The sequence below is a fragment of the Cloeon dipterum genome, chromosome 4 (assembly GCF_949628265.1).
Source record: "Cloeon dipterum chromosome 4, ieCloDipt1.1, whole genome shotgun sequence".
In the NCBI taxonomy this organism is placed as follows: domain Eukaryota; kingdom Metazoa; phylum Arthropoda; class Insecta; order Ephemeroptera; family Baetidae; genus Cloeon; species Cloeon dipterum.
In genome coordinates this window covers 8,693,075-8,720,302 of record NC_088789.1, presented here as the reverse complement: position 1 = coordinate 8,720,302, position 27,228 = coordinate 8,693,075, and the positions used below count along the sequence as shown (strand labels likewise).

At 40.4% G+C, this 27,228-nt stretch overlaps 6 protein-coding genes across 10 annotated transcripts; 4 read left to right on the top strand and 2 right to left on the bottom strand.

The window, feature by feature from the left end:
• Window positions 1–148: 148 nt before the first annotated feature.
• LOC135944207 (scaffold attachment factor B2-like) lies at window positions 149–6,284 on the bottom strand. Its single transcript, XM_065491012.1, has 16 exons — window positions 6,090–6,284; window positions 5,812–5,929; window positions 5,565–5,746; window positions 5,419–5,511; window positions 5,330–5,357; window positions 4,566–4,881; window positions 3,957–3,994; window positions 3,548–3,648; window positions 3,318–3,488; window positions 2,840–3,232; window positions 2,660–2,784; window positions 2,058–2,519; window positions 1,361–1,594; window positions 956–1,104; window positions 792–900; window positions 149–651 (listed from the first exon to the last, which is right to left on the bottom strand). Exons 1-16 carry the CDS (start codon window positions 6,258–6,260, stop codon window positions 471–473), a joined length of 2,871 nt encoding a protein of 956 aa, XP_065347084.1. The 5' UTR covers window positions 6,261–6,284; the 3' UTR covers window positions 149–470.
• Window positions 6,285–6,522: 238 nt separating this feature from the next.
• Window positions 6,523–8,934, top strand: LOC135944211 (UDP-N-acetylglucosamine transporter TMEM241-like). Of its 3 annotated transcripts, XM_065491021.1 has the most exons (7): window positions 6,523–6,682; window positions 6,940–7,100; window positions 7,163–7,378; window positions 7,437–7,601; window positions 7,660–7,808; window positions 8,422–8,765; window positions 8,828–8,934. In XM_065491021.1, the coding sequence occupies exons 2-7, from the start codon at window positions 6,978–6,980 to the stop codon at window positions 8,845–8,847; spliced, it is 1,017 nt and encodes a 338-aa protein (XP_065347093.1). In that variant the 5' UTR covers window positions 6,523–6,682; window positions 6,940–6,977; the 3' UTR covers window positions 8,848–8,934. The 3 variants fall into 3 exon arrangements, with proteins under 3 accessions (XP_065347093.1, XP_065347090.1, XP_065347091.1); XM_065491018.1 differs by having other exon boundaries at window positions 8,422–8,934; XM_065491019.1 differs by having other exon boundaries at window positions 6,549–6,705; window positions 8,422–8,934.
• Window positions 8,935–8,977: 43 nt separating this feature from the next.
• On the bottom strand, window positions 8,978–24,294 carry Taf2 (TATA-box binding protein associated factor 2). Of its 2 annotated transcripts, none has more exons than XM_065491010.1 (22): window positions 24,044–24,294; window positions 23,923–23,975; window positions 23,701–23,870; window positions 23,429–23,645; window positions 23,057–23,295; window positions 22,866–23,003; window positions 22,733–22,816; window positions 22,462–22,675; window positions 22,257–22,410; window positions 22,049–22,197; window positions 21,719–21,939; window positions 21,429–21,668; window positions 21,023–21,275; window positions 20,830–20,970; window positions 20,583–20,776; window positions 20,309–20,523; window positions 20,033–20,252; window positions 19,851–19,980; window positions 19,684–19,794; window positions 19,455–19,628; window positions 19,200–19,402; window positions 8,978–16,634 (listed from the first exon to the last, which is right to left on the bottom strand). In XM_065491010.1, the coding sequence occupies exons 1-21, from the start codon at window positions 24,126–24,128 to the stop codon at window positions 19,208–19,210; spliced, it is 3,597 nt and encodes a 1,198-aa protein (XP_065347082.1). In that variant the 5' UTR covers window positions 24,129–24,294; the 3' UTR covers window positions 8,978–16,634; window positions 19,200–19,207. The 2 variants fall into 2 exon arrangements, with proteins under 2 accessions (XP_065347082.1, XP_065347081.1); XM_065491009.1 differs by having other exon boundaries at window positions 8,978–9,073.
• LOC135944209 (sphingomyelin phosphodiesterase-like) lies at window positions 9,522–12,453 on the top strand. Its single transcript, XM_065491016.1, has 10 exons — window positions 9,522–9,773; window positions 10,239–10,397; window positions 10,452–10,616; window positions 10,669–10,896; window positions 10,987–11,156; window positions 11,219–11,416; window positions 11,467–11,637; window positions 11,688–11,880; window positions 11,931–12,124; window positions 12,257–12,453. Exons 1-10 carry the CDS (start codon window positions 9,522–9,524, stop codon window positions 12,387–12,389), a joined length of 1,863 nt encoding a protein of 620 aa, XP_065347088.1. The 3' UTR covers window positions 12,390–12,453.
• LOC135944208 (sphingomyelin phosphodiesterase-like) lies at window positions 12,857–16,302 on the top strand. Of its 2 annotated transcripts, none has more exons than XM_065491013.1 (10): window positions 12,857–13,102; window positions 13,732–13,890; window positions 13,951–14,130; window positions 14,438–14,665; window positions 14,725–14,894; window positions 14,945–15,142; window positions 15,195–15,365; window positions 15,528–15,720; window positions 15,775–15,968; window positions 16,074–16,302. In XM_065491013.1, the coding sequence occupies exons 1-10, from the start codon at window positions 12,857–12,859 to the stop codon at window positions 16,282–16,284; spliced, it is 1,950 nt and encodes a 649-aa protein (XP_065347085.1). In that variant the 3' UTR covers window positions 16,285–16,302. The 2 variants fall into 2 exon arrangements, with proteins under 2 accessions (XP_065347085.1, XP_065347086.1); XM_065491014.1 differs by lacking the exon at window positions 12,857–13,102 and adding an exon at window positions 13,562–13,681.
• Window positions 16,517–19,198, top strand: LOC135944210 (sphingomyelin phosphodiesterase-like). The gene is made up of 9 exons (XM_065491017.1): window positions 16,517–16,769; window positions 16,901–17,059; window positions 17,185–17,367; window positions 17,422–17,646; window positions 17,732–17,904; window positions 17,962–18,156; window positions 18,212–18,572; window positions 18,773–18,966; window positions 19,022–19,198. Exons 1-9 carry the CDS (start codon window positions 16,533–16,535, stop codon window positions 19,149–19,151), a joined length of 1,857 nt encoding a protein of 618 aa, XP_065347089.1. The 5' UTR covers window positions 16,517–16,532; the 3' UTR covers window positions 19,152–19,198.
• Window positions 24,295–27,228: the final 2,934 nt, after the last annotated feature.

Sequence of the window (27,228 nt, the reverse complement as noted above, 5' to 3'; positions counted from 1 at the left end):
GATCTAATAATGATGTTTTCATTTTTCATGTCAAATAAACTCATAGATTTGATTCCAGGTAGTACTGTCTTAAAATATTAGTTAAGTCACATTGCTACCCAAATATTGTTAAATGTGGAAGGAGGTGAAGTGAAAATCCTTTACTATGTGACTTTGAAAATCCGCTTTTTATTATTATCCATCGCTTGGATACATTGCTAGTATTATTGTGCACAAATTGGTGAAGTTAATGTAATATTAGGTCCTATATTACGATTTTTGAATAAAGTTAGCAGTTGTAGTCTCCTACCGCAATTTTGGTACCAAACAAAATATTACACATTAGACCATAAACATAAAGACCAAACAAGACCCTATAAGAGAACAATTTATGCAAGTGTCGGTTGAATTTAACATACAATTAAGGAGTTAACTACAAAATTTGAAATATGCGTCCATTATATAAACAACTTCATTCCTCTTTTAGATCTCTAATATTTCCTCAAATTTTGCAAATTTGTTTTGTAGGCGTCAAACCGTTCACTGGACGCGTACAGGCTGCTGGAGGTGGCCGGCGCGCCCGCCATGGAGCCCATGGAGATGCCAATGGCAGGTAGAGAGGAGCCGTAGATTGCGGTGCTACCGCGGCTGCTCACGTTGGTGCTGGACCATCTAAAATTTAATCAGCAACAAATGAGGCAACTAAATTGCTTAAACTGACTCTACTTCCATGCAACGAGGGGTACTTGCTTCAGCTTTCTACAACTTAAAGCACATCAAGCCACATATATCTGAACATTCAAATTAATTACCTGTTCCCAGAGGAGGTTTCAGTTCCTCTGTTCCAGCCACCTGAGCCACTGCTGTCATTCTTGCGGGACAGCCATGGATCCCGTGAGGAGCCACTGGAGGCACTGATACCTAATCGCAAAACACTTATGTCAATCAGCACTTGAGGCCAATTAATATATCATACCACTTGCAACCACGTCAGGGTAGCGTCTGGGCCGAGAAGAAGAGGATGAACTGCTTGGAGGTGGCCCCCTCAAGTCAATGTCTCCAGTGCCTCTGCTGGCCATTGCTCGGTCGTTATCTCGGCCAGGTGGTCGGTATGAGTCTCTATACCTGAAGTGACAATGAAACAAATATGTAAATTGTATATTTTCCAAATAATTAACAATTAAATATGGTCCGTAAAAAGATAACTTTTCACCATCTTTAAAGTTTATTAAAGTAAAATTATGCAATAAATTCCCAACATTAGAAGTCATAATTATTATTAATGTCCATTTAAAAAGCAAATTATGGATTTCAATGTTTATTTTTAAAGAACAACATTTTCTAAGATACAATAATGAATAGTTGATGCATATTTAATTACCTATCATCCTTTCCCCTTGAGGAAGGTTCAGCTTCTCTTCTTGTGGGTTCAACGACCCTGTTGGCACCACTGCTAGAAGAACTCGGGAAGTATGCGTCCCTTCTTGCTGAAGATGAAGAGGAACTGCGATCATAGGGCACAGAGCTGCTGGCGATGTTATTTGAGCTTCTTTCAAATGAGCTACTGCTACTGCGATGAGGATACTCATGGTCTCTGGATGGCCTCTTCATTGATCTAAAAGAAACGGCAAACAACTTAATGAAGCTTTCAAAAAATAAATAAATAAAAAAATAAAAAAATAAATAATGAAATTAAAGCAGAACTTTCCTAACTCATTCATTTAAGCGTTTAAGTCAGTTGGATGTGTTTTCTGGTCCATGCATGGCATTTTGTGAACAAATTTCTCACAACTGGTTTATGCCAATCTCAACCAGTTGATTATGTATTCAATTTACCAGAGGAAAAATGAACAATATTTCAACTTTGGTGAAATATTTACAACGCCTGTCTTAAATGTTGACTGAATTTTCTGTCTCACCCAAGCTCAAATCAAATATTCTTTCATAGATTAAAGAAAGGAAAAACGGAATAGCGTAAGTACTAAACTTTAATTTTACAAAATTTTGGGTTTTGAGCAACCCTAAGTAAAACTGGCTTGACATTCAACCAACAGATAAATTTTTTTTAGAGAACTTACGAGGTAGAAGATTGCATGGTGTTGAACCTCGGCGGGGGTGGAGCAACAGCAGTGTCATAGCCAACCCTGCGATCATCAGAGGAAGGCGCTGGCCTCTTTGCAGACCTCTCCTCGTAATAATCAGCAGTATGATGGCTACCTTGTCTTTTGTTGGGAACAGCGCTGCTTGTGGAGCGTCGTGCGTCCACATATCTTGATTCTGGCTGGCTCACCCCAGAGTATGAATTGGAGGCACTCCAGCTCCTTGAGGACACAGGAGCGGCGGGTACTGGGTGCGAGGGAACAACAACTGGAGGCTGGCGTTCAGCCAATTCGCGCAGCTTCTGCTGCTGTCGCTGAAGTTCTTCCCTTTCCCACTCGAGCCTCTCACGTTCGAGCCTGGCCTTCTCCCTTTCCAACCGAAGTATATCCTTACGAGCTTGTTCAATTCTCTCGCGCTCCTTACGCAGCTCTTCTTTTTCCCTGTAAACGTTTTATGAAATCATCAGAATAGCCCTTTCAAAGAGAAAGACAACCCACATTTTTCTATTAATAATACCGACAAGAAACAATAATTGAAAAATTAAATTGGGGAATAATGATCCACTTCAAGCAATGATTACCTTTCAAGCCGCAATTGCTCTTCACGTTGACGTCTCTCATTCCTTCGAGCCTCTTCCTCTCGGCGTCGAGCATGTTCACGATCCTCCCTCTCTCTTTCACGTAATCGCTGTCTTTCGCGAGCTTGCTGCAAATGTAGCAGAAAATTACACAATCATTAGTACTGAATAGGAGATTTATACCTTAATGCTGGCAAAAGTGAGCACTGGAGTGGTCACCGACGTGCTTCTTCTGGTGTGCAATCCACCGCCTGGCGAATGGTTGACACGTCGCGGTGGAACCGGTCTTCTAGGGGAAGGACTCCGCAGCCTCTTTTTGCCCTGTTCCGAGCGTTGATCGCTCCTGGAATCAGACCTCTCGCTGGGACTCGGCCCGGGGCTTGGAGCAGTGATACGCTGGCGGACGGGTTTGCTGCCGGTTTTCTCTCTGCTATCACGTCGGTCTTCTTTCTTGTGATCGCCACTAGATTTGGATTCTTTCTTTGGCTCGCTCTCCCGTTCCTCGGTCTTTCCCTCCTTCTTGCTGGTGGGAGAAGGTGTTTTCACCCTTCCAGGTCCAGTGGCTTCTCCACGGGCCTATTTAAATTTAAAAACTCAGTAAGAATTCTCAAAATTCAGGCAAAGAATGAAAAAATGATAATGCTGCGAATCAAAATCCCACCTTTTCAACAGAGATCATCCTGCCATGCAGCTCAGTCCGATCAAGGTATTGTATGCAGCGAAGAGCATCCTCCTTTTTCGCCATTGTGACGAATCCATAGCACCGCGCTCCAGGAGTCCTTGCATTAGTAACAACTTTAGCACCCAAAACCTTTCCATACTTGGAAAAAGTCTGAAACGTAAGCAAAGTTGAATAGCCTGCTGCTTTATAATTTATTAACTATAAATAACCTGTTTCAGATCAGTGGCTCTAGTTGACGAAGAGAGGCCACTCACCCATAAATTACGTCCACTGCTGTTAGCTGCCGAAGGCGAAGACTCGCGCTTTTCTTCTGGGCAGAAAAAGAATAACCATGTGATTGAAAAAGTATGCATTCGGGAAGAATTTGGAACTGTTGTGTTTGCAATTTATTCTTGTTATTCTGTTCTCTAACACTTTTAGACCTTTAGATTTTAAACTTTAGTGATACTCTGCCACTTTGGAAAAATATATTATTCTTCATATCAGGCCATTGATCCTTATGTCAAAATTCTTGCATGGTTCCTACATGGGGACCAAAACTATTGGAATGAATCTAGTTAGCAATTAATTACAAGTGAATAAACACAGCGCTGGGTTGGAAATAGAGAAGTTACCTACCATTAGAGTTTTTGGACCTATCTTTTGGAGATCCACAGCTGGAAACGAAGAAAAAAATTAGTAATGGAAAAATTATGTTTGACAAAATAAAAGCAGCAATTTCAGCCAAGATCCTCATTCAAAAGAAGAACACATGTGTGTTAAAGAGGCTTTGTTAGGATGATGTTATGAAATTGGAGAGAATCATGACTGAAACTACTTCAGTCGTGTTACTTCAGGAGACAAATCGGTATACATGACAAAATCCAGCAAAACTCTTGATGAGTGGCATATTGACGACATCATCTTTCTTGTTGAAATCCAACTGACGCATAATTACAATTTCTTTCAGCATGAATTACAATTTCATGTTTTGAGGCAGACTTTGGTTCTGCTTTACCAAAACACCAAATTGGATTCACAGCGACGCAGAATCATCTCGAATTTCAAACAAAGATATTAAGTAAAACCCTGCTAACACCTGTAGGCAAAACATTCGCGCATTTCGCGATCTTTCTTATTTTCAGCAATTCCGAATTGACCTTGAAAGGAACAGGTTGGAAGCTCAGGAAGCAGCCGCCCGTTTACAAATGAAGAGGCTCTCTGTAATAAAGATGGTGGGTCACCAACCTCCGGCTTTTGTCTCCGTTTACGCCATCTTGCTCAGTATGCTGTTGCTGTTGATTTGATTCAGACGAAGGTGCTTTTTCAGCGACTGACTTGCTGCTCCTCTCACTTTCTTGCCTCGGGCTGCTGCTGCTGCTTTTCTTCTCGCTTTGTCTCGAGTTTACGTCTCCTGAGCCGCCTCCACTGCCTCCAGTGCTGCTACTGTCCTGATGGTGCTGCTTATCGCTTTTAAGGGAAGACTCTTCTTTCTCCGATTGGTTCTTTCTTCCTTTGTCCTGTTGGTGACTCTTCTTGTTATGACTTAGGGCTGCTGATGCATCTGTGGGTTGCAGGGTTTTGCTTTAACAAATTTATTTCAGGTCATGTGTGCTGCAACAAATTTGTAACAAAGAAATGCCGGGTCTTTCTTCTTCAGTTTTGAGCGGCAGCTGATCTCCCTCCCAACATACTTACCACCCTAAGAATCAAGAGAATTAATACCCTCCCCCGCCCTACATAACGTTTTGAGAATGCAAAGCTGGTATTCTTCAAAAATTCTGGAAATTCTCCCAGAAAGCCATATCCAGTTCTCTGATGCGTCAAGTTCAGGTGTGGAACGCCTGTTGGGAGTTCTAAGTCGAACCAAATCTTGAGTGTCTTCCGTACGTGGTCAGTGCAGTTGATTTAGTTCTTCCATTATACTTGGTGTATAGCAGGATTTTGACGAAACCCCATTGCCCCAAATTTCAGGATGACAAAATAAAGTAAAAAATAAAACTTCAACAAACCTGACTCTGCACCGAAACTATTCACTTCCTAAAATCATAAATGACAGATTAGATTTCTAACATTCAACAAATGTTTTAAAAATACATACTTCTTCGATCAACATATCCTCATTCAGACCAAGGTCTATAGAATCGTCATGTTCCAAAGCACTTTCTTGTTGTTCTTCCTTTTCTTCAGCATCCTGTAAGCATGTTTGTGAGAAACGCAAAAAACAAAAAATATTTTTAAGCTAACGTTTTCGAAGGCCTCTTCGTCCAAAACTTGAAAGTCATCTCCTCCAGACCTGGTGTCGGCAGCAGATTCCTCTGCACCGTCTTTGGTGTTTTCAGCTTCATCCCCTTTCTCTAACTCCTCCGTGTCTCCATAGTCAAGAACCTCGGATTTGTCGTCCAAATCCCCCATGATTTCATCTTCCTCTGTAACACAAGACACTTTTCAAAAAATATTACAACACCGCATACGCAGCCGCTATCTAAGATACCTTTGCTCTTGCTTGGGGTGACTCCTCGTTTGGGCTGTCTTTTGTTGCTTGAGTCATTAGCCGCCTCCACGACGTAATCGTCGATTTCAGAATTGCTCAATCCATCCGAGGTGAGGGCCTGTGGGGTCACAAGTGAAATATTATCACTCCACAACTGGGTCAAACTCAGATCAAACTGAGGCCGGGGCTACAAGGGTGCGAAAACGCAATTCCCGAGAGCGAAGCACGCTTTACTAAACTCAGGGCCAGTATAAACCGTAAAAGCAACACAGACTCACCGCAACCAAACGCTCTACAAGTACGGCTTTGATGCCAGTTTTGTCCAATCCTCGCTTTTCCAGTTCGGCTCGCAAGTCGGCCACTCGGGCCTGCGATAATTTACGCCTCTCAACGTCCGACATTACACTCGCCGTGTCTGTATTAATCCCAGATCGACGAACGGCTTTCATACGAAACAGCACAACAGACAACCTTGTGGCAGCATTTTTTAGCATCGCCAGTTTAATAGTTTGAGGTTTGAGACACGTTTTCAACTGGTGGAAACAACCGCGAAATTCAAATTTCAATGGTTGCTTTGAATTTCGCGGTTTATAACAGTTGGTATTAAGTAAAATGTAGTTCTTCCGCAATGATTTACTAATGAATTGGCTCCAATGCGCATGACTGTGTGGCAGAAAGAAGGGAATGGGGGAGCTGTCGCATAGTCTGGCGGAAAGTTTAAAAGCCAGCCATTGCGGTCTGATACGTGTGATAACTTATTTTTTATTTTGAGAGGAAAACTATAATACTTTCACTTCTCCCTGTTGTTCATAGTTGTTATGCTAGCATCAGCTGTTGAGATGTTCATATCTTAAGGTCAATGACGCTTATGGTAAAGGAAGAAGTCTATTTGATGCAATAATAGGTTACTTTAGTTTACAACCTAATATCCTTATTCGTTTATTTGTTGTGTGTACCATAATAATAGTTATTGGTTATTACACACAGACACTCTTGATAATCAACCCTTTAAATTTACACATACATACTTAAGAAAAGTATCATACAACTCTTTTTTCACCAACTCCACTAACGGGTTGTTTATTTTTTTACAATATGCATCATATTATTTTGCTGAATGACTTTTAGATGCTCAAGGGAGCTCTTTTATTGCTGCGCCAGCTGTCATGATTAAAATAGGCGATTACATCAACCGAACATATAGAGAAAGAATCGGACCGAGTTCGATTCTGTTTTTTGATCAGCCGCTATTTATCCTTGTGTTTGTGCTCTCCGTTTTCATAAACAAGGTTTGTTATTATACATATATAATAAAAGAAACACCAGATTGATTATCGAATTTATTCTACAGTATGTTTTGTCGGTGCTCAACTTTACCTATCCAACCATTTTCCAAGGCTGGCAGACACTGGTCGGTGTCATCATTCTCAAGATTTTTGTCTTGTGTAGTAGCAACAAAGCCTGGCGAGTTTCAAGGCTCGACAGATATGAGTTCTTGATGCTTTTGCCACACTTTATCTTCTACGTGTCAGCTATCGTAGCCGGCTCAAAAGCACTCTCCAAGCTGGTATGCTAATTTTAAATTAACAAGTTATGGATTACCTTCATCATTGAAATAATTTCAGCCAATTGCCGTCTTTGTCAGTGTGAGTGGTCTGCCAGCCAGTTGCATATTCCTCCTAGATAATCTGCAGGAAAGCGACTCAAGAGCCACCCGTATCCAGCTCTCGTCTGCAGGCATCGCATTCGGAACTTCAGTTCTCATTTTACTACTTGACACTCAACTTGAAGTATATTTCCCACCTTGTCCTTCCTCAAAAGGAAAACTGATTCTAAATTCTTTTAAAGGAAGAGGCCCATTTGGAAACCACAAACAGCCCTTACTATTGGGCCTTGTTTTTTGTTATCTGCCTGACAGCTCAATCTCTGTATGCTAGAATATCTGACACGCATAAGTACTCAGCCCTTGACAAGTTTTACTACAGCAATCTTTTTAGGTACTATTTCAATAGAAACAATTTTTGTCACAACTAGTTGATTATTGTTGGGAGAGCATTTAATTTTATGGTAAATGGTTAGCACTTAAAAGACTAAAACTATAAATATCTTGGCGTGTTTTTTCTTGTTTTTAATTATCCTGGCTGTTAAATATTAGATAAATAGTATTGCTTCAAATATTGGTGACTCCAAAGATTAAGAAATAAACACACAGGTTTCATCTTTAAAATTAAATAAAAACTGAATAGCTCTACTCTGTGTGGATAATGGAATCTGGATGGCTAGCTATTAGTGAAAATTATGCGAGGAAAATCAAATGACATGTTCTTGTACTGTGCAGCGGCTTTTTCTGCAGTGTCATTCGATGTTTCCTTAAATAATTTTCACTAAAAGCTAGTCTCCCAGAATTTATTTTCCACGCAGAGCTATTTCCATCACATATTATTTTTTGAGCAATTTTTGGGAGAAAATGACTTGATTGGCTACCACATACCATATTATTATTTCCTAATAATTCAATAAAACATTGAGAGCTCTCATGACCGAATCCAAATTTTGAAACGGTCTTGACAAAATGATGGTCACTAAAACGGTTATTATTTAAATTTACAGTGTGATAGTCTTGGCACCTGCCAGTGTTTACCTTGAAGAAGCATTCCAAGCTTTGCATTTTGAAAATGCACAACAGACCCTCTTCCACGCCTCGTGTCTGCTCTCTGGCCTCTTGGCCACTGGCGTTGGCCTGCTGCACTGCCGCACATCGGCCGATCCTGACTCTGACCTGACGCGCGGCAGAGCGGTAGCCGGCCTCATCAGCTTCCTCATTCCAGTCTTTAGAATTCCTGAGAGCGCTCTCGTGCAGTGGCTCATTTTTCTCAACTTAACCTCGGGTCTGCTGTTTCCATTTGACGAGATGTGCCATGAGCCTGCTGTTGGCAAACCCGTCTCTCTAGCAAGTATTCAGAAGAACCTAATGGTTATTTGAATAATGTGATATACATTGAAACTCTCATTGCAGCTCTGTGCAAAACTGTCTAAATTGGCAAAAGGTAAATTGACTCTTATAAATATAAATGGACTGAAAAATTATACTACATAGATAATTAAAATATTGTACATTTTTTACGTCTGAGTTTTTCTTTTGTGTATCCAAGAAATACATGGGATATGCAACCAAACATTTCTTTATTTTACAAAGAATTAAATTACAATAATACTCTGGACGATCCGCTAACTTCACCACGTACAATGCAGGCTGATTAATCTGCAATCAGAGAAAATAAAAATTTTAAATCAGGACCGCAATTACAACAACTTCAAATGTCAAAAGTCCTATTGTATTTGTACCCTTGACCTTTGAAAAAAATTAAATATATGCTCATTTTTTCCAATTCTGTAATACATATGAACAAATACTTAACAGGATTGTCTCCTTTTTCACAGAACATATCTGTATTATATCTGTAGCTAGTATCTTTGTAAGTGATTAATATTATTTTAAAATGTAAAAAATCGCTGTAAAAGCAAGGTCACTCCAGCTATGTGCAAGATAACTTCATATGATCACACTCTAACCGGATGATTAATGACTTGACATGTGTGTGTACCACTAATAAAGAATCGTCAATCATGATAGGTGTGGGTACATAATTATCTGATTGTATTGTTTGCATCACATAAAAACTGACCCACAAGGTGTCAGTTTCTAAAAGATGTTGATCCAGGTGCTGTGTGTGCTGGGTCTGGTGGTCGTGTCCACTAGCAATGCCTCGAATGATGGCCATATTTTGGACAAGATTGGTCAATTCGCTCAAGAGTATGACGATTTCTTCCTGACAGGCAGGAAGAGCGTGAAGCTCGAAGAGGCCTTGAACCTCATCAGTCTGCGCACCATGTGGAAAGGAGCTTCCCCAAAGTTTGACCCGTCGTTTTTAGATTTGATCTCGCCAGAAGAACGAGAGCCAGTGAGATGAATTTAACAGGATGAGATTTTTCTAAATGTGTTTCTGCCTAATTAATCTTGAGTTTTTTATACCTGATCTGATGAGAGTATGAGCTCACCGAGTCCCAATAACATCGCCGAGCGGATAAAATGTGGCCATCTTTCCGCTACCCCGCACCAAAGTCTTTGGTTTTAAACGTCAAAAATATGCCCTTACAGCTGCTGGAAAAGTGCGAAAGCCAGCTAGTAGAAGGCGAATCGGCGCCTCCCAGACGAGCTATTTGAGAATTTCGAGTCACTTAACTAACCAACTGACATTGGGCAGCCAGGAATAGATCCCAAAAATTAAATTAAATAATCACTAAGCCAATGGTAGCCTTGATCAATATTTTTATGGGGCGGCAGCACATTTCATACAGAAATTTAAAAACACAGATTGATTGCGTTGCTTTGGATGAGAAACAACATTTTACTCGACCTTTTTCAGATTACTTGTCTCATTTGCGACACCCTAGTGAACCAGGTACTTGGCTGGATTGAAGCGGGAGAAACGCGAGAGCAATTGGTCGAAAGAGCAGTCACCATTTGCCTGGATCTGAACATCCAAAAGGAGAATGTGTGCCGCGGCTTGATCGAGAGCAATATCGTTAGCGACCAAAATGCTGTTCATTAACAGAATTAATTTAAATAAATTTAACAGGACATTGTCCTTTTCATTGTTGCAAATCGCGAAGTCAGAGCTGCCGATATCTGCGGGATGGCTATGTTCCCCTCTTGTCCTTTGGACAATCCGGCCTTCAACTGGACAGTAGATATCTCTTCAGCTGGCCCCAAACCACCGATCACGATTCCAGAACTCCCGCCAGTACCAAAAGATAAAATTGCAGAGTTCCATAATGAACGAGATGAACTTTTAGGTAGGTTCACCGACCTTCAAGGTGCTGCACATCAGCGACCTTCACCTGGACCTGTTCTACGCGCCTGGCTCCAACGCCGAATGCGACGAGCCAACCTGCTGCAGGGCTGACCAAGGTCTGCCGGCCAACGAGAGTGCAGCCTCTGGCTACTGGGGTGACTATAGGGACTGTGACACGCCATGGCACTCATTTGTCAACATGCTCGAGCACATCAGGGACACCCATCCGGTATAATTTCCTGGTTCTTATTCCCTTCAATAAATCAACACGTGGATTTTTGAAATGAAGATGATTAAATATCATATTTTAATTTTGAAGGACATAAGCTATGTCATTTTCACTGGGGACACGCCTGATCACGTCGTGTGGCAAACTTCCGTAGAGTACAACACTGAGCTATTCACCAGCGCCTTCAGAGAGATGGCCAGAGTCTTTAGCGTACCAGTTTACCCGATTTTTGGCAACCACGAGCCCCATCCTCTAAATCAGTAAGACGCGCGCATTCTAATTAATTGAAAATTGTGCCTATTTAACCGCCTCTTTTTTTCAGGTTTGTTGAGCAAGATATTTCCATCCCAGATAATGTTTCTAGTAGATGGCTTTATGAAACGGCCAGAGACTCGTGGTCGCAATGGCTACCTCCTGACACGCACAACGACATCCTTAGTGGAGGATTTTACGCTACGCAGGCTAGTGACGAGCTCTGGATCATTGGAATTAACAACAATTTTTGCTATAACTACAACTTGTAAGAACTAAACTTGAAATTTACAATCTAACACCTGGTTATTTTTCTAGCTGGACTTTGTACGAAAATGAAGACCCTGGCGGTCAACTGAAGTGGCTGGCCAACTTGCTTACCGCGCTTGAGTCGCAAGGACGAAAGGCCCATATATTGGGACACATTCCCCCTGGAGGAGGAAGTTGTGTCAACACCTGGGGAAAGGAGTTCAAAAAGATTTTAGACAGGTTTTACCAAACATTTCAGTTTAAATTCTTAAACGTTAGAAAATCGGCAGATTCGAAAGCACAGTGACCGCCCAGTTCAACGGCCACAGCCACAGCGATCAATTCTTTGTCTATTACGACCCTGAGGACCTTTCTAGACCAAGTGGAGTTGCTTTCCTCTCAGGCAGCATGACCCCCTATAGCGATAAAAACCCTGAATACCGTGTATACACAATCGAGGGACCGTACCCTGGCAGTCAATATGTATGCTCAAATTTCTGGTTGGCGAAAATTTCATTTAATGAGTTTTGCAGCGGGTTTTGGACCACGAAAATTGGTATTACAATTTGACCGAAGCGAATGAAAATGGACCAGATGTGCTGCCAAATTGGCGCAAACTGTACACCTTTAATGAAGAGTTTGGTACCAAGGCATTGAATCCAACAGAGCTTGATTTACTGATACAACGAATGATCAGCGACCCCACCCTGATAGAAAAATATCACCGGTATTAAGAATTACAGTAACTACAACGAACAGTGATGAAAATATTTAAAATTTCAGATTGTTTATTATTTCAATCTAAAATAGCTAATATCTGTAACTCTCGTATTCATATTAAGTTTAACGTAAATTACAGATTCCACGCGTCAATGGCTGACCCAAGCTTAGGTGTTTGTGATGAAGCTTGCCAACGAGGATATATTTGCAGGATGGTCGAAACGTTGGAGGGTGACTTGAGGAAATGCGAGGAATTATGGCCGCCGCAATAATATCATGTATAACTGTTTTGGCAATTAAAAAATTGATTACCTGCATCATGTGCAAAAATAATAATTTATCTTTATTTAAATTATAGAAACTTAGTTCCCACCGTTTTAGAATTACTAGAGATGAGAAGTGTTGAAAAATATTATTATTAAGAATTAGTTTAAACGATTCTAAAGTTATGCATTAAGCAGGTTGCAAAGAAATTAATTGCAAGTTTGGTCTGGGCAGTGAACTGATAAAAATGCCGTTCATGTTTATAGTTATCACGGTAATTAAAGGCAAGTCGCAGCTGCTTAAAGAATTCCTCATTTTTTAAATTATCCATTTATAGTTAACTTGAAATTAAAAAAAAAAGAAAACGCTCAACGTTATCATTAGGCCTCGCTTATGCTAATTACAGACCCTGATACCGCTGAATAAATAAGGTCGACAAAGGAGGGCCGTTGACACTCACGGATGGGCAGTAGAAATGGATATTTCACTTTTACTGTTTTGCTTTTTCTTATTTGAACGAGTATTTGGATACGGTTTGTCCCGAAACAGATACCTACAAAATGCGGCAATTTCTCAGGGCAAGAATTTCTACTACTACGACGGCCTTGTTAATACCATTGAGTATAGCGCAAAAATTAGGGGATTCATAAGGACAAAAACTGGACTACAGAGAGCAGAACCTGGCAAGGAGGAACCAAGTGACGCTGAGTATGAAGGAATAGTGAGTATTAAATAGTTTAAAATCTAATTTAAAATTCTCACAAATTTGAATGATACAAAGAAGCATAATAAATTATTTTTTGCTAATGGAAGAAGACATTGTGAAACCTATACCAGTGGAAAAATTATTGGAAGTCTTAGCGGTGACAAGGGAAAAAGCCTTTCTGGTTGTGAAAACGCACTGACTGTTTGTAATAGTTTTCTATTCCTAAGAATGCTTAATCGTCTTCACAGTAAACAGACAAGCGACCTTGTTGAATTTTTTAAGGTTCGTGCCACTAACACAGTCAGCAATATCTTAAAAAACAATCGCGTGTTAACTACTATATCGTCTGAAATTGTCAGTTTAGCGTGCGGTCTGTAATGTTTTGAAAACTCGTAAATATTGAAAACTGTTGGTACCAGGGACTAGGGCTAGCGTCACGGCAGGAAACTCGGTAAAAAAGCTGCCCATGGGAACGACAAAGTTACACAGTCAGTATACTGCCACCGTGGGCAGCAATTCTGCAGCCCATACTAATTGAAATCAATCAGGCGCTATATTGGTCCATTAAAAATGGCCCCCTTGATTCCCATGATGGTAGGCTGTAGTTTCATGTGAATGTATATTCTCATTGGAAAAATATTCAGTTGAGTTGCAGCATGTGCTACCTGGCATCCAACACCATTTTGACCTGGATCAATGATGGCGTGAGTAAAGAAGAATTGGTCGAACGAGTTGTCACATTTTGCGTCACAATGGACCTACAAAAGGAGCATATCTGCAGAGGAATTGCGGAGGCACACGCAGTAATCCAAATTTTTGTTTTGTTTCTACGGTGATAATAATTTTACGCTGGATATTGGTAGGATATGCTCATTTGGATGGTCAAAAAGAAAAAGGAAACAGACGATCCGATTACGGCAGAGGGTGCTTGCGGATTTGCACTTTTCCCACAATGTCCATTAAAAGGGCCTCAGTACACATGGGCTTTAGATTTTGAATTCACCGGAGCAAAGCCTGAACTTTCAGAAGAACCTCCAGTACCAGTAAGTACATTTTTGATTGGGAGGCTTTCCAAAGGTATATTTACGCAAGCGTAATTTGATTTTTTGGCGTTATGTCAAAACAGAAGTCAAGAACGATTTCAGAAGAAGCGGCAAATAGTTGATTTTTTTGCGGAAACAGTTTAAACTGAATTTTACCATTAACCTCATTTTCGTAATGAATATAATGAAAATTAATATTGCACAGAGAGAGGAAATTATTTTAATATTCATGTAAAATATAGCGAGAAGCTAGTCAGTGAAGGAAAATTATTAATATATTTATGTAAATATGATCGTAATATTTTAGGAGGACGCGCCGACGCTCAGAGTGTTGCAACTTACAGACCTGCACGTCGATCCACTATACAGCCCTGGTTCCAACGCTCAGTGCGATGAACCGATGTGCTGTCACAAAGATCAGGGAGAGCCAAAGGAGGAAAGTGACAAGGCTGGCTATTGGGGCGACTACAGAAACTGCGACACGCCAATGCATGCCTTCAAAGACATCATCAAACACGCAGCAACGCAACAACCAGTACACGATGATTGCATATAAACCAAGTTTAGGATTGACGTTAAATTTTTCACTTTAAGAATCTTGACTATGTGATTTTCACTGGTGACATTGTCGATCACTTCCTTTGGGCAACAAGCAAGGAGAAGAACATTGAAGTGATCAAGACGGTGATGGCCGAGCTGAAGCAAACATTCAGCATTCCCATTCTGCCCATCATAGGTAACCATGAAGCCCACCCGGTCAATGTGTAAGGGTATCCAATTAGGGAGAAATGACAGTTCAAGAATTTATTGTTAGGTTCTCTGGTCAACATCCTGAAATCCCTGAAGAAATATCTTCAAACTGGGTGTACGAACTCGCTGTTGAGATGTGGCTTCCTGACTTGACTCTTGAATCGAGAGAGTCGATAAAAAAGGGCGGATTTTACAAATATGAAATCAAGCCCGGCCTTGTCATCATTGCCATCAATAACAATTATTGTTATCACTTGAACTGGTAATTGAAGCTTGTATGGTAAACGAGAAGCCAAAGAAAACCTTTGACCTAGGTGGCTCCTGTACGACAACAAAGATCCTACAGGCCAACTGCAATGGCTTGCAGAGCAACTTCTGGAAGCGGAGAAGGCTAACAAGAAAGTTCACATTTTGGCTCACATACCTTCCGGATCCGGCAGTTGTTGGGATATATGGAGCAAAGAGTACAGGAAAATCATTCACAGGTTCATTTGAATTATGCAAAATTTTGATTTTAAAAGTAATATAATTAAGTTTCAAGTAATTTTTTGCTTGCCTGTGGTAAAATATTGTTAACGTTAAAAATACAAATGCTCTTTGCCAAATAGTTCAAGTAATTAAGTTTGAACGTTGTGAAATTAAATCAGATTTGAGCACACAGTGGTCGCCCAATTCCACGGGCACACGCATAATGACCACTTCAACGTGTACTACGACCTAGAAAACCCTGCCAGAGCGACGAGTGTGGCATTTATTGGTGGAGGCGCGACGGCCTACGCTGATGTCAACCCTAACTACAGAATTTACACAATTGACGGCATCAGAGAAGGTTCAACGTTTGTAAGTAATCCCAAAAAGAAAATATTTCGCAGTCTGACGGAAACTTGATTTCAGAGAGTACTTGACCACGAAACATGGTACTACAATCTGACCGAGGCCAACCTGGCAGGACCCGAGGTTCCGCCAAGCTGGAAGAAATTGTACAGTTTCAAAGAAGCGTTCGGTGTGACGTCACTCCACCCCAAGGACCTTGATGATTTAGTCCAGAAAATGGTTAAGGACGTCGATTTGCAGAATAAATATTACGGGTTAGTAACCTCTTGATGACTTTATAAAATTATAATTTTAACGTTGACGCTAAATTCAATTTAAATTTGAAGCAATTATTCACGTGGTCGTTGGTGAATTTTTAGGTATTATGTAAAGTTGGGCGACACCTCAATGGAAAAAGGTTGCAACGAGAAGTGCAGGAACAATCTTGTTTGCGAGATTGTTACTTCAGTACACACTGACGACACAAAATGCAAATCACTCGGTATTGAGACTAAAACCACGTCAGAGAGAAGAAAGCGGGATGCCCAGGAGGAGAGTTCGGAAGTTGGATCTGATGAGAGCGGAGAATAAATTACTCTGTTAATATTTTGTGGCTGTTGTTTCAATTTTTATTAAAAAATATCACTTCTGAAGATAAAAATTGAGCGTTGAGAAATTGGTTAATCTAACAAGCAAATGGCATAGATAGGATTACTGTTTCAAGATTGCAAAGAGAATAACAAAAACTGATGGAAATAATCTTATCAGGATGAGCTACTATACATATGAGAAATATATAAATAGAACAGCATCAGGCGATAATAGGTCAAAAGACAAAAATGCGTCTGCTCAGCGCCACGGTATTTTTGTTGTCCTGTGCGGCGGCTTTGGCCGTCGGCACTGTTGATTTTGGAGGTCTTCCCAGCAAAATCAACGAGTACCTGAGAACAAAAACCATAACTCCTGAGCTGGAGGAGACATTTGAGCTGCTGCGACAGAGGAAAACATTGAAGACTTACAGCACGGCCTTAAACATGAAACTGCTTGATGGACTTAATGAAAAGGAGGCTAACAAGGTGACTGATTAAATATAATTAACTTACGAACTTAAATAATGACATTTGAAGCAATTATTCTTATTGGAAAATACTTCAAAAACATTTGATTTTTAGTCTAAAAACGACCTTAGAGTATTATGTAATTTTAGGCTGTGTGCGACACGTGTCTCTCAATCGCCAGCACCATCCTTTCGTGGATTGATGCTGGAGATTCACGTGAAGTGATAGTTGAAAAATACGTTGACCTGTGCATCACCATGAATATAAATTCACCAACAGTTTGCAGAGCAACAGCCGAAATTAGAGTAGTAAGTTTTCTCAAGTTTCTCTTCAATAAAATAAGAAAAAATTGCACAAGCATAACTTGTGACTGAGAACTCAAAATTTTATTATAGTTACTTTTGAATGAAAAAGTGTTAATTAATTCTAATAGGATTTGGGTGTCTGGATGTACACTGCCAAAAACAGCACACAATACCCAATAACACCAGAAGATATTTGCGGCTATAGCTATTACTCATCTGGCTGTTGGGTTGGAGGACCACAGTACGAGTGGACTTTAGATTTATCATTTTTAGGACCAAAGCCTACTCCAGAAACACCACAATTGCCAGATGTAAAACGAACCATATCAAATAAAACATTATCTATAACTAAGCGATTTCAACAGCCTGGAGCACCAACCCTAAAAGTGCTGCAGTTCACTGATGTGCACATTGACCCTAACTACCAGGTTGGAGGTAATGCAGAGTGTGGGGACCTCAACTGCTGCAGGGCAGATCAGGGCGCGCCAGCGACACCTGAAGCAGCGGCAGGTTACTGGGGAGACTACAGGGACTGCGACACTCCCTACCACGCTTTCCAGGACATGCTCACCCAAGCTGCAACCCACACTGTAAGAAAATTACCCGAAACCTCAAATTCATATTTTAGCTTCTTTTATCAAAACAATATAGAGCATGATCACTTAATATTCTTAGGATTTGGCGTACATAATCTTCACTGGAGATGTTATTGACCATGGAACCTGGGCGACTTCGACAGAGACAAACACCAATGCCATCATCTACGCGATGACTGCCTTACTAAATCAGTTCCCCAACCTGAAAATCCTTCCTATTGTTGGCAACCACGAATCTCATCCTACTCACAAGTGAAAAAATTAATGAACGATCTAGTAGAGAAATCAAACATAAAATTTTCACAACAGTTTTGTCGCCGATAATCCAGAAATTCCCAGCAACATTTCCACTGGCTGGCTCTACAGCTTGGCCGACTACATTTGGAGTTCCTGGATACCCAATGCCAGTGAGACTATTTTGAAAGGTGGATTCTACTCCTACGAAGTCAATCCAAGCCTGAAGGTTATTGCCCTGAACAACATTTTCTGTTACAACTTGAACTGGTATTTATTTTTAAATTTATTGTAAATCGATTGAAACTGCAAAAAACTGAAACAGGTGGCTTCTGTATGAAAACGTTGATCCAGCTGGCCAACTCATGTGGTTTGCTCAGGAGTTACTGGCTGCTGAACAAAATGGACAAAAGGTCCACATCCTAGCACACATTCCTGGAAGCTCTGATTGCATGCCGAACTGGCAAACTCAGTTTTTACGCATTCTTGACCGCTTTGAGAACACAATCGTAGCCATGTTCCACGGACACACTCACAACGAGCACTTAAATATTTACTATGACCCTAATGACCGCTCTAGACCAACCGGTGTAGGATTTGTCGGCGGCTCTGGAACTGCCTTTAGCAACGTTAACCCCAATTACAGAATCTACACCATCGATGGCGACTACCAAGGATCATCTTACGTAAGTCAACATGTCATGTTGTTTTTCACTTCTTGAAAGTAGACTGTCACAACTTGAAAAGATCAATCAGACAAGTTATCTTAAGAATGATAAAATTACCAATCATCCCATCTTTATCTACTAATCCACAAGCTAATCGCTTAAAAAGGATGATATTTGAATTGTGCGAATTAAATTCTAAAAATGAACTAATATTTTAGAGGGTTCTAGACCATGAAACCTGGTCATTCAACCTGACTGAGGCCAACCTGAATGGACCTGATATCCCGCCTGTTTGGTCTAAGCTGTATAGTTTCAAGGATGCCTTTGGACTGAGCTCTTTGCTCCCTCAAGATCTCAATGACTTTGTTGCTAGGTTAGCAACTGACCCTGATTTGCAAGACCTATACTACAGGTAATAATAATATCAACTTAACAGCAAGCCTCAATGTCACATTTGAACGAAATAGGTACTACTGGACAGCAGGAGACCCATCTCTGGCAAAACCATGCGATGACGCTTGCAGGAGAAATTTAGTTTGTGAAATAGTGCGAACCACCCAAGGAGATGATTCAAAATGCACTGACTTTTTGCCATGAGCAATTTAATGTGTTTAATTCCCAAATAAAATTGGTTTCTGTACTTACTTTGCGGCTTAAAAAGTGACATCCTGTGATGCCTGAGAAGGGGAAGAACTGCCAGAGCTCAGGGTCTCATCTTTAGTGTTCGAAGGAGTGGATGGGGAGTCGGGCCTGGAGTGTTTCCCTTCACGACTAGCATCTTTGCTCTTGTGCTTGTGATGCTTATGCTTGTGCTTGTGTTTTTTCTTGTCCTTCTTTTTTTTCTTGCTCTGTGTATAATTACATGTTATGTCAAAACAAGAAAAGCAATTTGAAAGATACCTTGCTGGACTTGCTGTCTTCCTTCCCGTGCTTATCACCAGAGCCTTCCTCTTTAAACATTCCTGGCAAAAATCCAGTTGGACCTTGAGAGTTGCCAGACATTCCTGGCAGTGACTGAGAGTTGTCAGAGAAGTAATTGCTGTCAATCTTAGGTGGTGGGATTTGCGGCTGGTCCTTAAAATTAAACAGTTGTATGAAACAAAACATACATTATTTCCAAGGGAATTACTTTAGCTTCTATTTCCACAGTCACGCATTCCACTATTTGATTTTCTTCCATTAGAACTGGAGACAATCTGGCTCTTTTAATATCTCCATCTGGTGCTAAATCTCCCTCAGCCTGTTTAATGCAGACAAAATTTTAAAATCTTGTAAATACATTTTGAAGATGCTCACTTCTCTTTTCGTTGCCAGTTTACTGAGGGCAAAGTTTTCAGTGTAGCACAGTGGCCGCCTCATACCATACAGTGCATAGTACAAATCAACAAAGTCACATCTCAATTTGGAGTCAAAATGCAAGTTTTGGCTGAAACAACAGGGGCCTTAGAGATGATGTGACCAAAAAAACGACTGCTTACTTGATATTGTTCCACAACCTTGATGCAAGAGCAGGCGCGTCTACAGAGCTTCCAGAGGCAAGCTCAAAAGGTGGCGTGTCGATCAGCATTCTCACCACCTCATGCCTAATCCTGGGCTCTTGGTCGTTTTCAGCAATGTCCAGCAAGAACTCCAGGTCTTCAGCGGTCCCATCAACTCTCTGGTAGTCAATAAGCGCTCTCAAACCAGCGAGTCGAACGTCTGAGGAAAGAACCAGCTAATACAATTAAAATTTAAAAAATTTCTGGACACCTTACCCTGGCACTGGCCATATGAGGCGTATGAGCGGAAGATAGCTGGAGAGCTTGGGATGTGACCAAACTTTTGCAACTTTCGGATCGCTCCCAAGCAAGCAACTGTCACTTGCATCTTGTAGCAAGGCAGCAGTTTTTCCAGATTGAGACACCTAGTTATTTCCTCGACCACCAATTTGGTTTCTCCAGTCAAACTTTCAGATGTTATGCCACCAGATCTAAGTTTCATTGAATTATAGTTAGTGGCAATATTTAAATAACTTTCAGCTAAAATTACTTGGAAGTAAGCATGGACACTGTAGGCGTGATTGTTGCTCCAAGGGCTTCAACCAGAGCAGCTCTGTAGTAATTATCAGAAAATCTGTTTTTGGAGTTGTCGTTGAATCTGAAGAGGTCCAACAAAAACCTAATGACCTCAGGAGGGCAAATGCCGTGAGCATTTCGCAGACCAGCCATTGCCACTGGTATTGTCTAAAAATTCGATTACATTAAATAATCTCGATTGTGATTATTGTAAAACTCACCTTCTGCAGGAAATACAGTTGCAAATTGGTGAAGTCATTCTGTCTGACAACATGCGGGCAGGAAAATGAGCCAAACAGTTTCCTGAAAATGGCGAGCATTGCAGGAGGCCCAGCCCAACTGCTGACCATTGCGTTTGCAATCTTAAATTTTATCAAGGTAAATTTAGCATAGTTTGTTTAATTCTCGTTTTACTTTGGTGAGGCAGTGAGCAGCTCTCAGGCGAACTCTGATGTAAGTTTGCTCGTTTTCAATTGTGTCGGTAAGGGCGAGTCGACAGGCAGGAGTTGCGTACATCTCGAGAGCGACAATCGCCTCTGACTGAGCAGTGACATCCCTTTCATGCCTCAACTGGTACTGCCACATGTAATCAGGCTGCTGCACCTTGTTTGCCCTTATCAGAGTCATCTCAGGGTCGATGCGTACCCAGAGGACTGGTGACTCAGGACTATAATGAGAAAAATGTTAATCTCCCATAACTTTAATAGCTGTTACGATAGACATAATATGTATATAACCAATTAAGCCACAAACAGCAAATATTTGGTGATGTGAAGCGGTAAATAAAAAATAAAACATTTTAGCAAAATCACAAACTTACTCCATGGCAGAGAGATCCATATCTACCTCCTCGCCAGTACAAAGAGGGATCTTCTTTTTCTTGTTCCTCCTGGATTTTGAATGACACGTCAAATCAGCCCTTGCAACGTTCCCTTCAATTTGCAGGGTGTGCTTGAATGTGCCATCCAGCTCTTGTAAAGCGACAACGAGTGGGCCCATGTAGCGACGAATGCCACTGTTTCCAACCTTCTCCTGTCGAATCTCCAGTTCCACAGTATTCCTGGTTGGATTTAAATTAACCACCCTCTCTGGTGCAAAGAAAAATTGCACCTTTTTCTGTTGAAAACAAACTGCAAGCTGAAGTGCGCGTGGCCTTGTGTGCGAACCCAACTGTCAATAAAGCTCTCCATGTCTTTGCCAGAGACAGTGAAGACTGCTTTAGCAAAAACAGTGGTAGAGATAGTCATGTGGCTCCATGCGTTCACCGACGATATGTTGTACATCTTTTGCTGGCTTGCAGTTGTAGCCAAAACCAGCTGTTTGTTGAATACCTGTAAACGTAAACCACTTGCTAAAAACGAAGCTATTTTTAACTATCTCCAACATGCCATATATGAAACATGAGATGATATAGAATTTTAGGTTTGGAATTCACCATACCTGCAATAGAAGCTCATGACCAATGCGCTGCTCCAGCATCCTGATAATCAAATGCGACTTTTTTCGCATAATTTCAAAATACTTTGGACTGAGTGTGTGAACACTGCCAATTGGAAACTGGAAAACTGGAGAGTTTGCCTGTGGGCCCCCTGCAAAATCAAGTTTTGTTGTATAAATATCATTTTTATTAGCTATGTGTTTCTCCTACCATGAGACTTTCCATGCTTGTGGTGGTGGTGATGGTGGTGTCCACTTAGAGAGTTCTCAGTGTCTTGGGTAGTGGGCAAAGGTGCTGGAGCCTGGGATGGATCAAGAACAATGCCTCCCATTTCTTGTTCATACTTAACAATATCTTGCATTTCCTAATTAACACGAGTTGCTTCACTGTGAACTTCTTTAACACAAAATAGTACCAAATGAATGTAGTCAAGATACTCGTTGTCTCCAAAGCACTTCTTGGTGTAGAGACCAGTCAAGTAGGTGGCGATTCCGTGGCAAAGCCAAAGATCAGACCAGCGCTCCATGGTGATGAAACATCCAAAAAATTGCTCAGCAATAGCCTGGGCCATTGATTTACGTGTTAGGTACACTTGATCAATTATTGGAGGTCCATGCAACAAATAAGTGCTGAAAAGGTTTAGATTAAACACCAATGACAAGCAAAACGGTTTGAAACAAATTCACCTCATCAAACCCATCGTCGCGTATGGTCGGACATCCTCCACAGCTTGTTCGACGAACACTTGCTTATAGCAAGAGTAGGGGTATCTGCAATGATATCTTAAGAATTTTTCACAAACTTGTGCGCATCACTTACCTTGCTGAAAGAGTCTCCTCATAAAATTCAAACGATTCGTGCATGTATTTTACAGAGGTCTTCAGAATTGGCATCAATCCCGGTAGACAAAAGTGGGTGACTTCATGCATAGTAGGGTCAACAAACACCTCAAAAGGTCTACAATCAGTTTAAGTTAAATTTGTATCATATGTGAAGAGAGAAAGACATACCCAACTGCTAGTCCAATGTGTGGAGCAGCCGTAGGCACTGTGATTGAGTAGTAGAATGTCTTCCTTCTCATGTCAGGTGTGTACACAACTTCAAGCAGTTCTCCACTTGCCACAGCAATCATTGACTCATCCACCGTAAACTCAAAACGCCACGGACAGGGCTCCGAAAAAGTGTCCACGCATGGGAACCATAACCGAGACGAGTTGGCATAACCACTGGTAAACATGTGTGCCCCCCTCTGTAGACAAAATTGTTCATTATACAGGCTGGCAATGAAACACCCAAAAGTCGTGACATCAAATTCATGCCGCAGAGAAGACAATTTAAATATTATAAAGAAACTGTTTGGATGAAAATTTATTGCTCGTCACCTCAGCCAAGGAGCCTTCGCCTTCAGGAATGACAAAGTGAAGTCCTGCCTTAGGTTCTTCCAATGAAAACTCTATGCCAATCTTCAAAGGCCTCCCTTCTTGGAAAAGTGGCCAAGTTTCCTCAGGAAAAAGGAGCAGCAACTCACCAAGTCCTCTGTCGCTGTCAGTGGCTTGAGCTGCTTTTAAGTGCGCTGGAGAGAAATTATCAAGAGATTTTCTGCGGACAAAATTTTATCAAAATCAAGAAGCATTATTTCAAGTTAAAAAATTACTTGTCATTATTCTCATCTGTTTGATAGACTTCAAGGAAAGGGTCAAAATACTGGAATTGAACCTCATAGGTATTGTTCAAAACGATTTTGTAGACTCGGATCTGTTTTGCATTGAGGTAAATGTAGCGCAAATTGTCCTTCAGAGGGATGATTGTCAACTCAGAGTACCCCTGGAATAGATTAACGTAGAGAGCGCCTCGAAATTAATGATTTTCAACTCACTATGATACTCTGGCGTTGGAAATTGATCCCAGTCAGACTAACAAGTTGATGAGCTGTGAAAAGGAAAACAGTTCGTTCGTGCTTTGTCATGGATTTTTTAATTTTCAGCCTTGAAACTTACAGAGCCTGAAGTGTCTCTTCAAATCCTTTTCTTTGTCTTTCTGCTTGGCTTTGCTGCCACCACTTTTCGATTCGGATTTGCTCATCTTGAAGGAAATTTATAGCATTTCTACCACATAAACCCCTTAAAATGTGTAACAAATGTGCCTGAATAAATACATATGTTAATATTTTGAGGATTTGTTTCAGAAAAATCACTGATAAATGGACTAAACAAGACTTTGATCACGCTGGTTGAATCCTTCCTACAGCGTTGTAGTGCGTTGTGTTTACAATTTTGCAGATGTTCGCTTTTCGCTTGTAAGGGGCGGGGAGGAGCATGGTAGCCGGCGTGTTAGTTCCAATTTCTATGCTTAGATGGTATTGCCTGGCTTGATTTTAAACGAAGCTCGCGGTAATGGCACGATGTCATGCAATGCCAATAGCAAGGCTACTCTGATGAATGCACTGATCACTAACAATAAATGATTCACGAGCAGGTGTTCAGAAACTCCAGGAACTCACTAATTGTTCAACGTTCGACAAAATACATTACGTACATGGGAATTAAAATGAGGGTTGGTCTTGATTAGAATGGCCCATTATTAGTTTTGATTCTGGAGTTGCATCTTGTTAAATTAAAAATATTCATAATAACTTGTAGTTGAATTTAACAAGCAGAACGCTGATCATATCTAAAAAAATTGTATAAAGATTAAGTAACTGGATCAAATTGACGATAAAAAATGTAATATTTTAACCATCTGATAAATAGCCCAAATAAAGTGGAATAACTCATTCTACTCATAACTTAGGATTCATATTATGCTAATAAAACATCCTTTCCACGTGTGAAGAACCTTTCAAAGCCATTAATACCGGCTGCATTTATTCGCGTCGTGGCGCCAATTGAGCCATACACCGCCTGCTCTCTCGATTGAAATAGTGTCACTCGCACCGTGCCGCTTATTTGCATGTAAATGTGTATGAGCGTGTGTGCATACACAGTCGCACGACACAAACACAACGTTTGAGAATTCAATTGCGCTCTGGGAAAACTGCGCAGCGCAATAAACTGTCGCCGCCGCACTTTATTTATTATTTTTCGCTCTTTTTAGACGTCCCTCATTTCATTTTTATTTTAAACAGGACTCAATTATTGCGACACATTTTATGTTTTCTGAGAGAGCGAATGAGAAATTGGAATTTGTAATATGCTGCTGACCCAAGAGGGCAGAGCGGAGGATAAATAAAAGTCGATCGTCGCGCGCCAACTGCGCAAATATGTGTATGCTCTCTCTGAAATTATTATACACATTTGCTGAGAAAACCCCCTGCAAATTACTGACCGAGTGTTGATATTTTTGTTTGACAGAAATTTTTAAGTATCAGAAATGTTCATATTTGACACAGAATAAAGCTGAAATTTATTTTTTTATCATTGCACTTATTTTCAATAAATTACTTGCACTAATGTTTTCTTTTAAACATTAAGATTTTTTCTAGTTCATCGACTGAAAGAATAGGCTAAATTTTGTCTACATAAATTAGCGGAACCTAGTTTGAATCAAAATACTGAAATCAAGAAAAGAGGATTTTTTGCTTTTAGATCTGCAAAACAAAGTTTGTGATATAATAGTGAGAGAAATTTTGTTGACAAAGAGTCAGAACAATATTGATTTCTTACGACTCATTTAAATTAAAAATACAAATAGAAAATACAGTTCTTATTTGGTTCATTATTTAAACCAAATATTTCAAACAGTGTTAAACGACCAAACCGCTAAAGTAATGAATGATACTTATTATCAATATTGAAATTAACATTAAAAAACGCCATTCATCCTTGCGCTAAATTTCACTGCATCTGCATTTAACTATAGATTTGATTTTAGTCATTTGTGAAGTGTGGCTATTTCACAAAGTTTTTCGAATGTTAGTTATCTTCTCCTGCTACCTCATTTTCAGCTCCAATGAGGAAGCAAAAACTCCTCTTCTTCTCTTACATATTATGCTCACACACGGCTCGGATTACAATTTATTCCCCTAGCAATTCAAAGAGACAACTGGACGTGTAGGCGTCTGCGTGCGGAGAAAATAACTCTCCATTCCATGCTGGATAAATCGCAATTTTTTCGCTAGTGCTGCAGATGTATTTGCATTCTTCTCCCATTCATTCTCCACCGAGACGAGCAGTAGTTTCTTTCTGCATGCAGCGAAAGAGCCGTTACCAATTTCATTTGAATGACACCACATGAATAAATCTTTGTTCCATTCCTTTTACAATTGTGTGTGCATCCATTTTCAAACACATGCTTTCGCTCTATCCATATAAATGATTTTTTAAAGCTTTTTGGTTTTTAAGATGAATATGATATATTTTTTTCATTTTGACCGGGTAAGACCAAGACTTTGTCTGGTCGGCCTGTGCTCTTATTGTGAAGATGCTTGTTATCAAACTGGATCTGAAAAGGTCAGTAATTTTTAAATTTCGAAAAATATGATTTTTAACTCACCAAACGAGCACGTATTAACTTTTGGCAATCCCACACATTTCGCTCTGTTGGGTTTGTCTCAATTTTTCATGTTGATGCCTGCGGTTTAAGATATTGTGTGTATCCTTAAGAAATAAACTGATGTTTGGATCTCTTCCAAACAAAGAACCAATGAAAATTTATTATTATATTGGGTGATTTCCTTAGAAGCATTTCAATTTTAAATTGCCTTCACCTTTTTATACTGAATGAATTATTCTGTCAAATCTTATATCACTTGAAGAACTAAAAGGTGGATCGCTTCAAATCTCATAAAGTTATTTCAATAGGGAAGCACTAGTTTTTGCGAGTAAAACTTTTCTCAACACGCTAAGCCTAATGGTTTTTCTCCTAGTACGTATTTATTTCGCTTCCAATAACAACTTAAATCTTTTGAAATATTCGTCGGCCCCTCTGCAACCTCGTGCGGTGAAGTTATTTGTGGCAGTTTAATGAACAAAAGCCAGCGATTTGCGCAACCGCTTCCTTTTTATCCTCCTCTGTATTTCTCGGAGAAACAGTAAATCCACGCCGCTTTGTCACATTTTAGAGACACATGAAACTGCACCATTATCCCAAAGAATTCGCGTCAATTGTGCCCTGTCAGCATGAGGTAGTCCGCAAGTGCACTTTTCCGCGTCCATTCCCTAGCTGCAAAAGTTAAAAAAGGCAT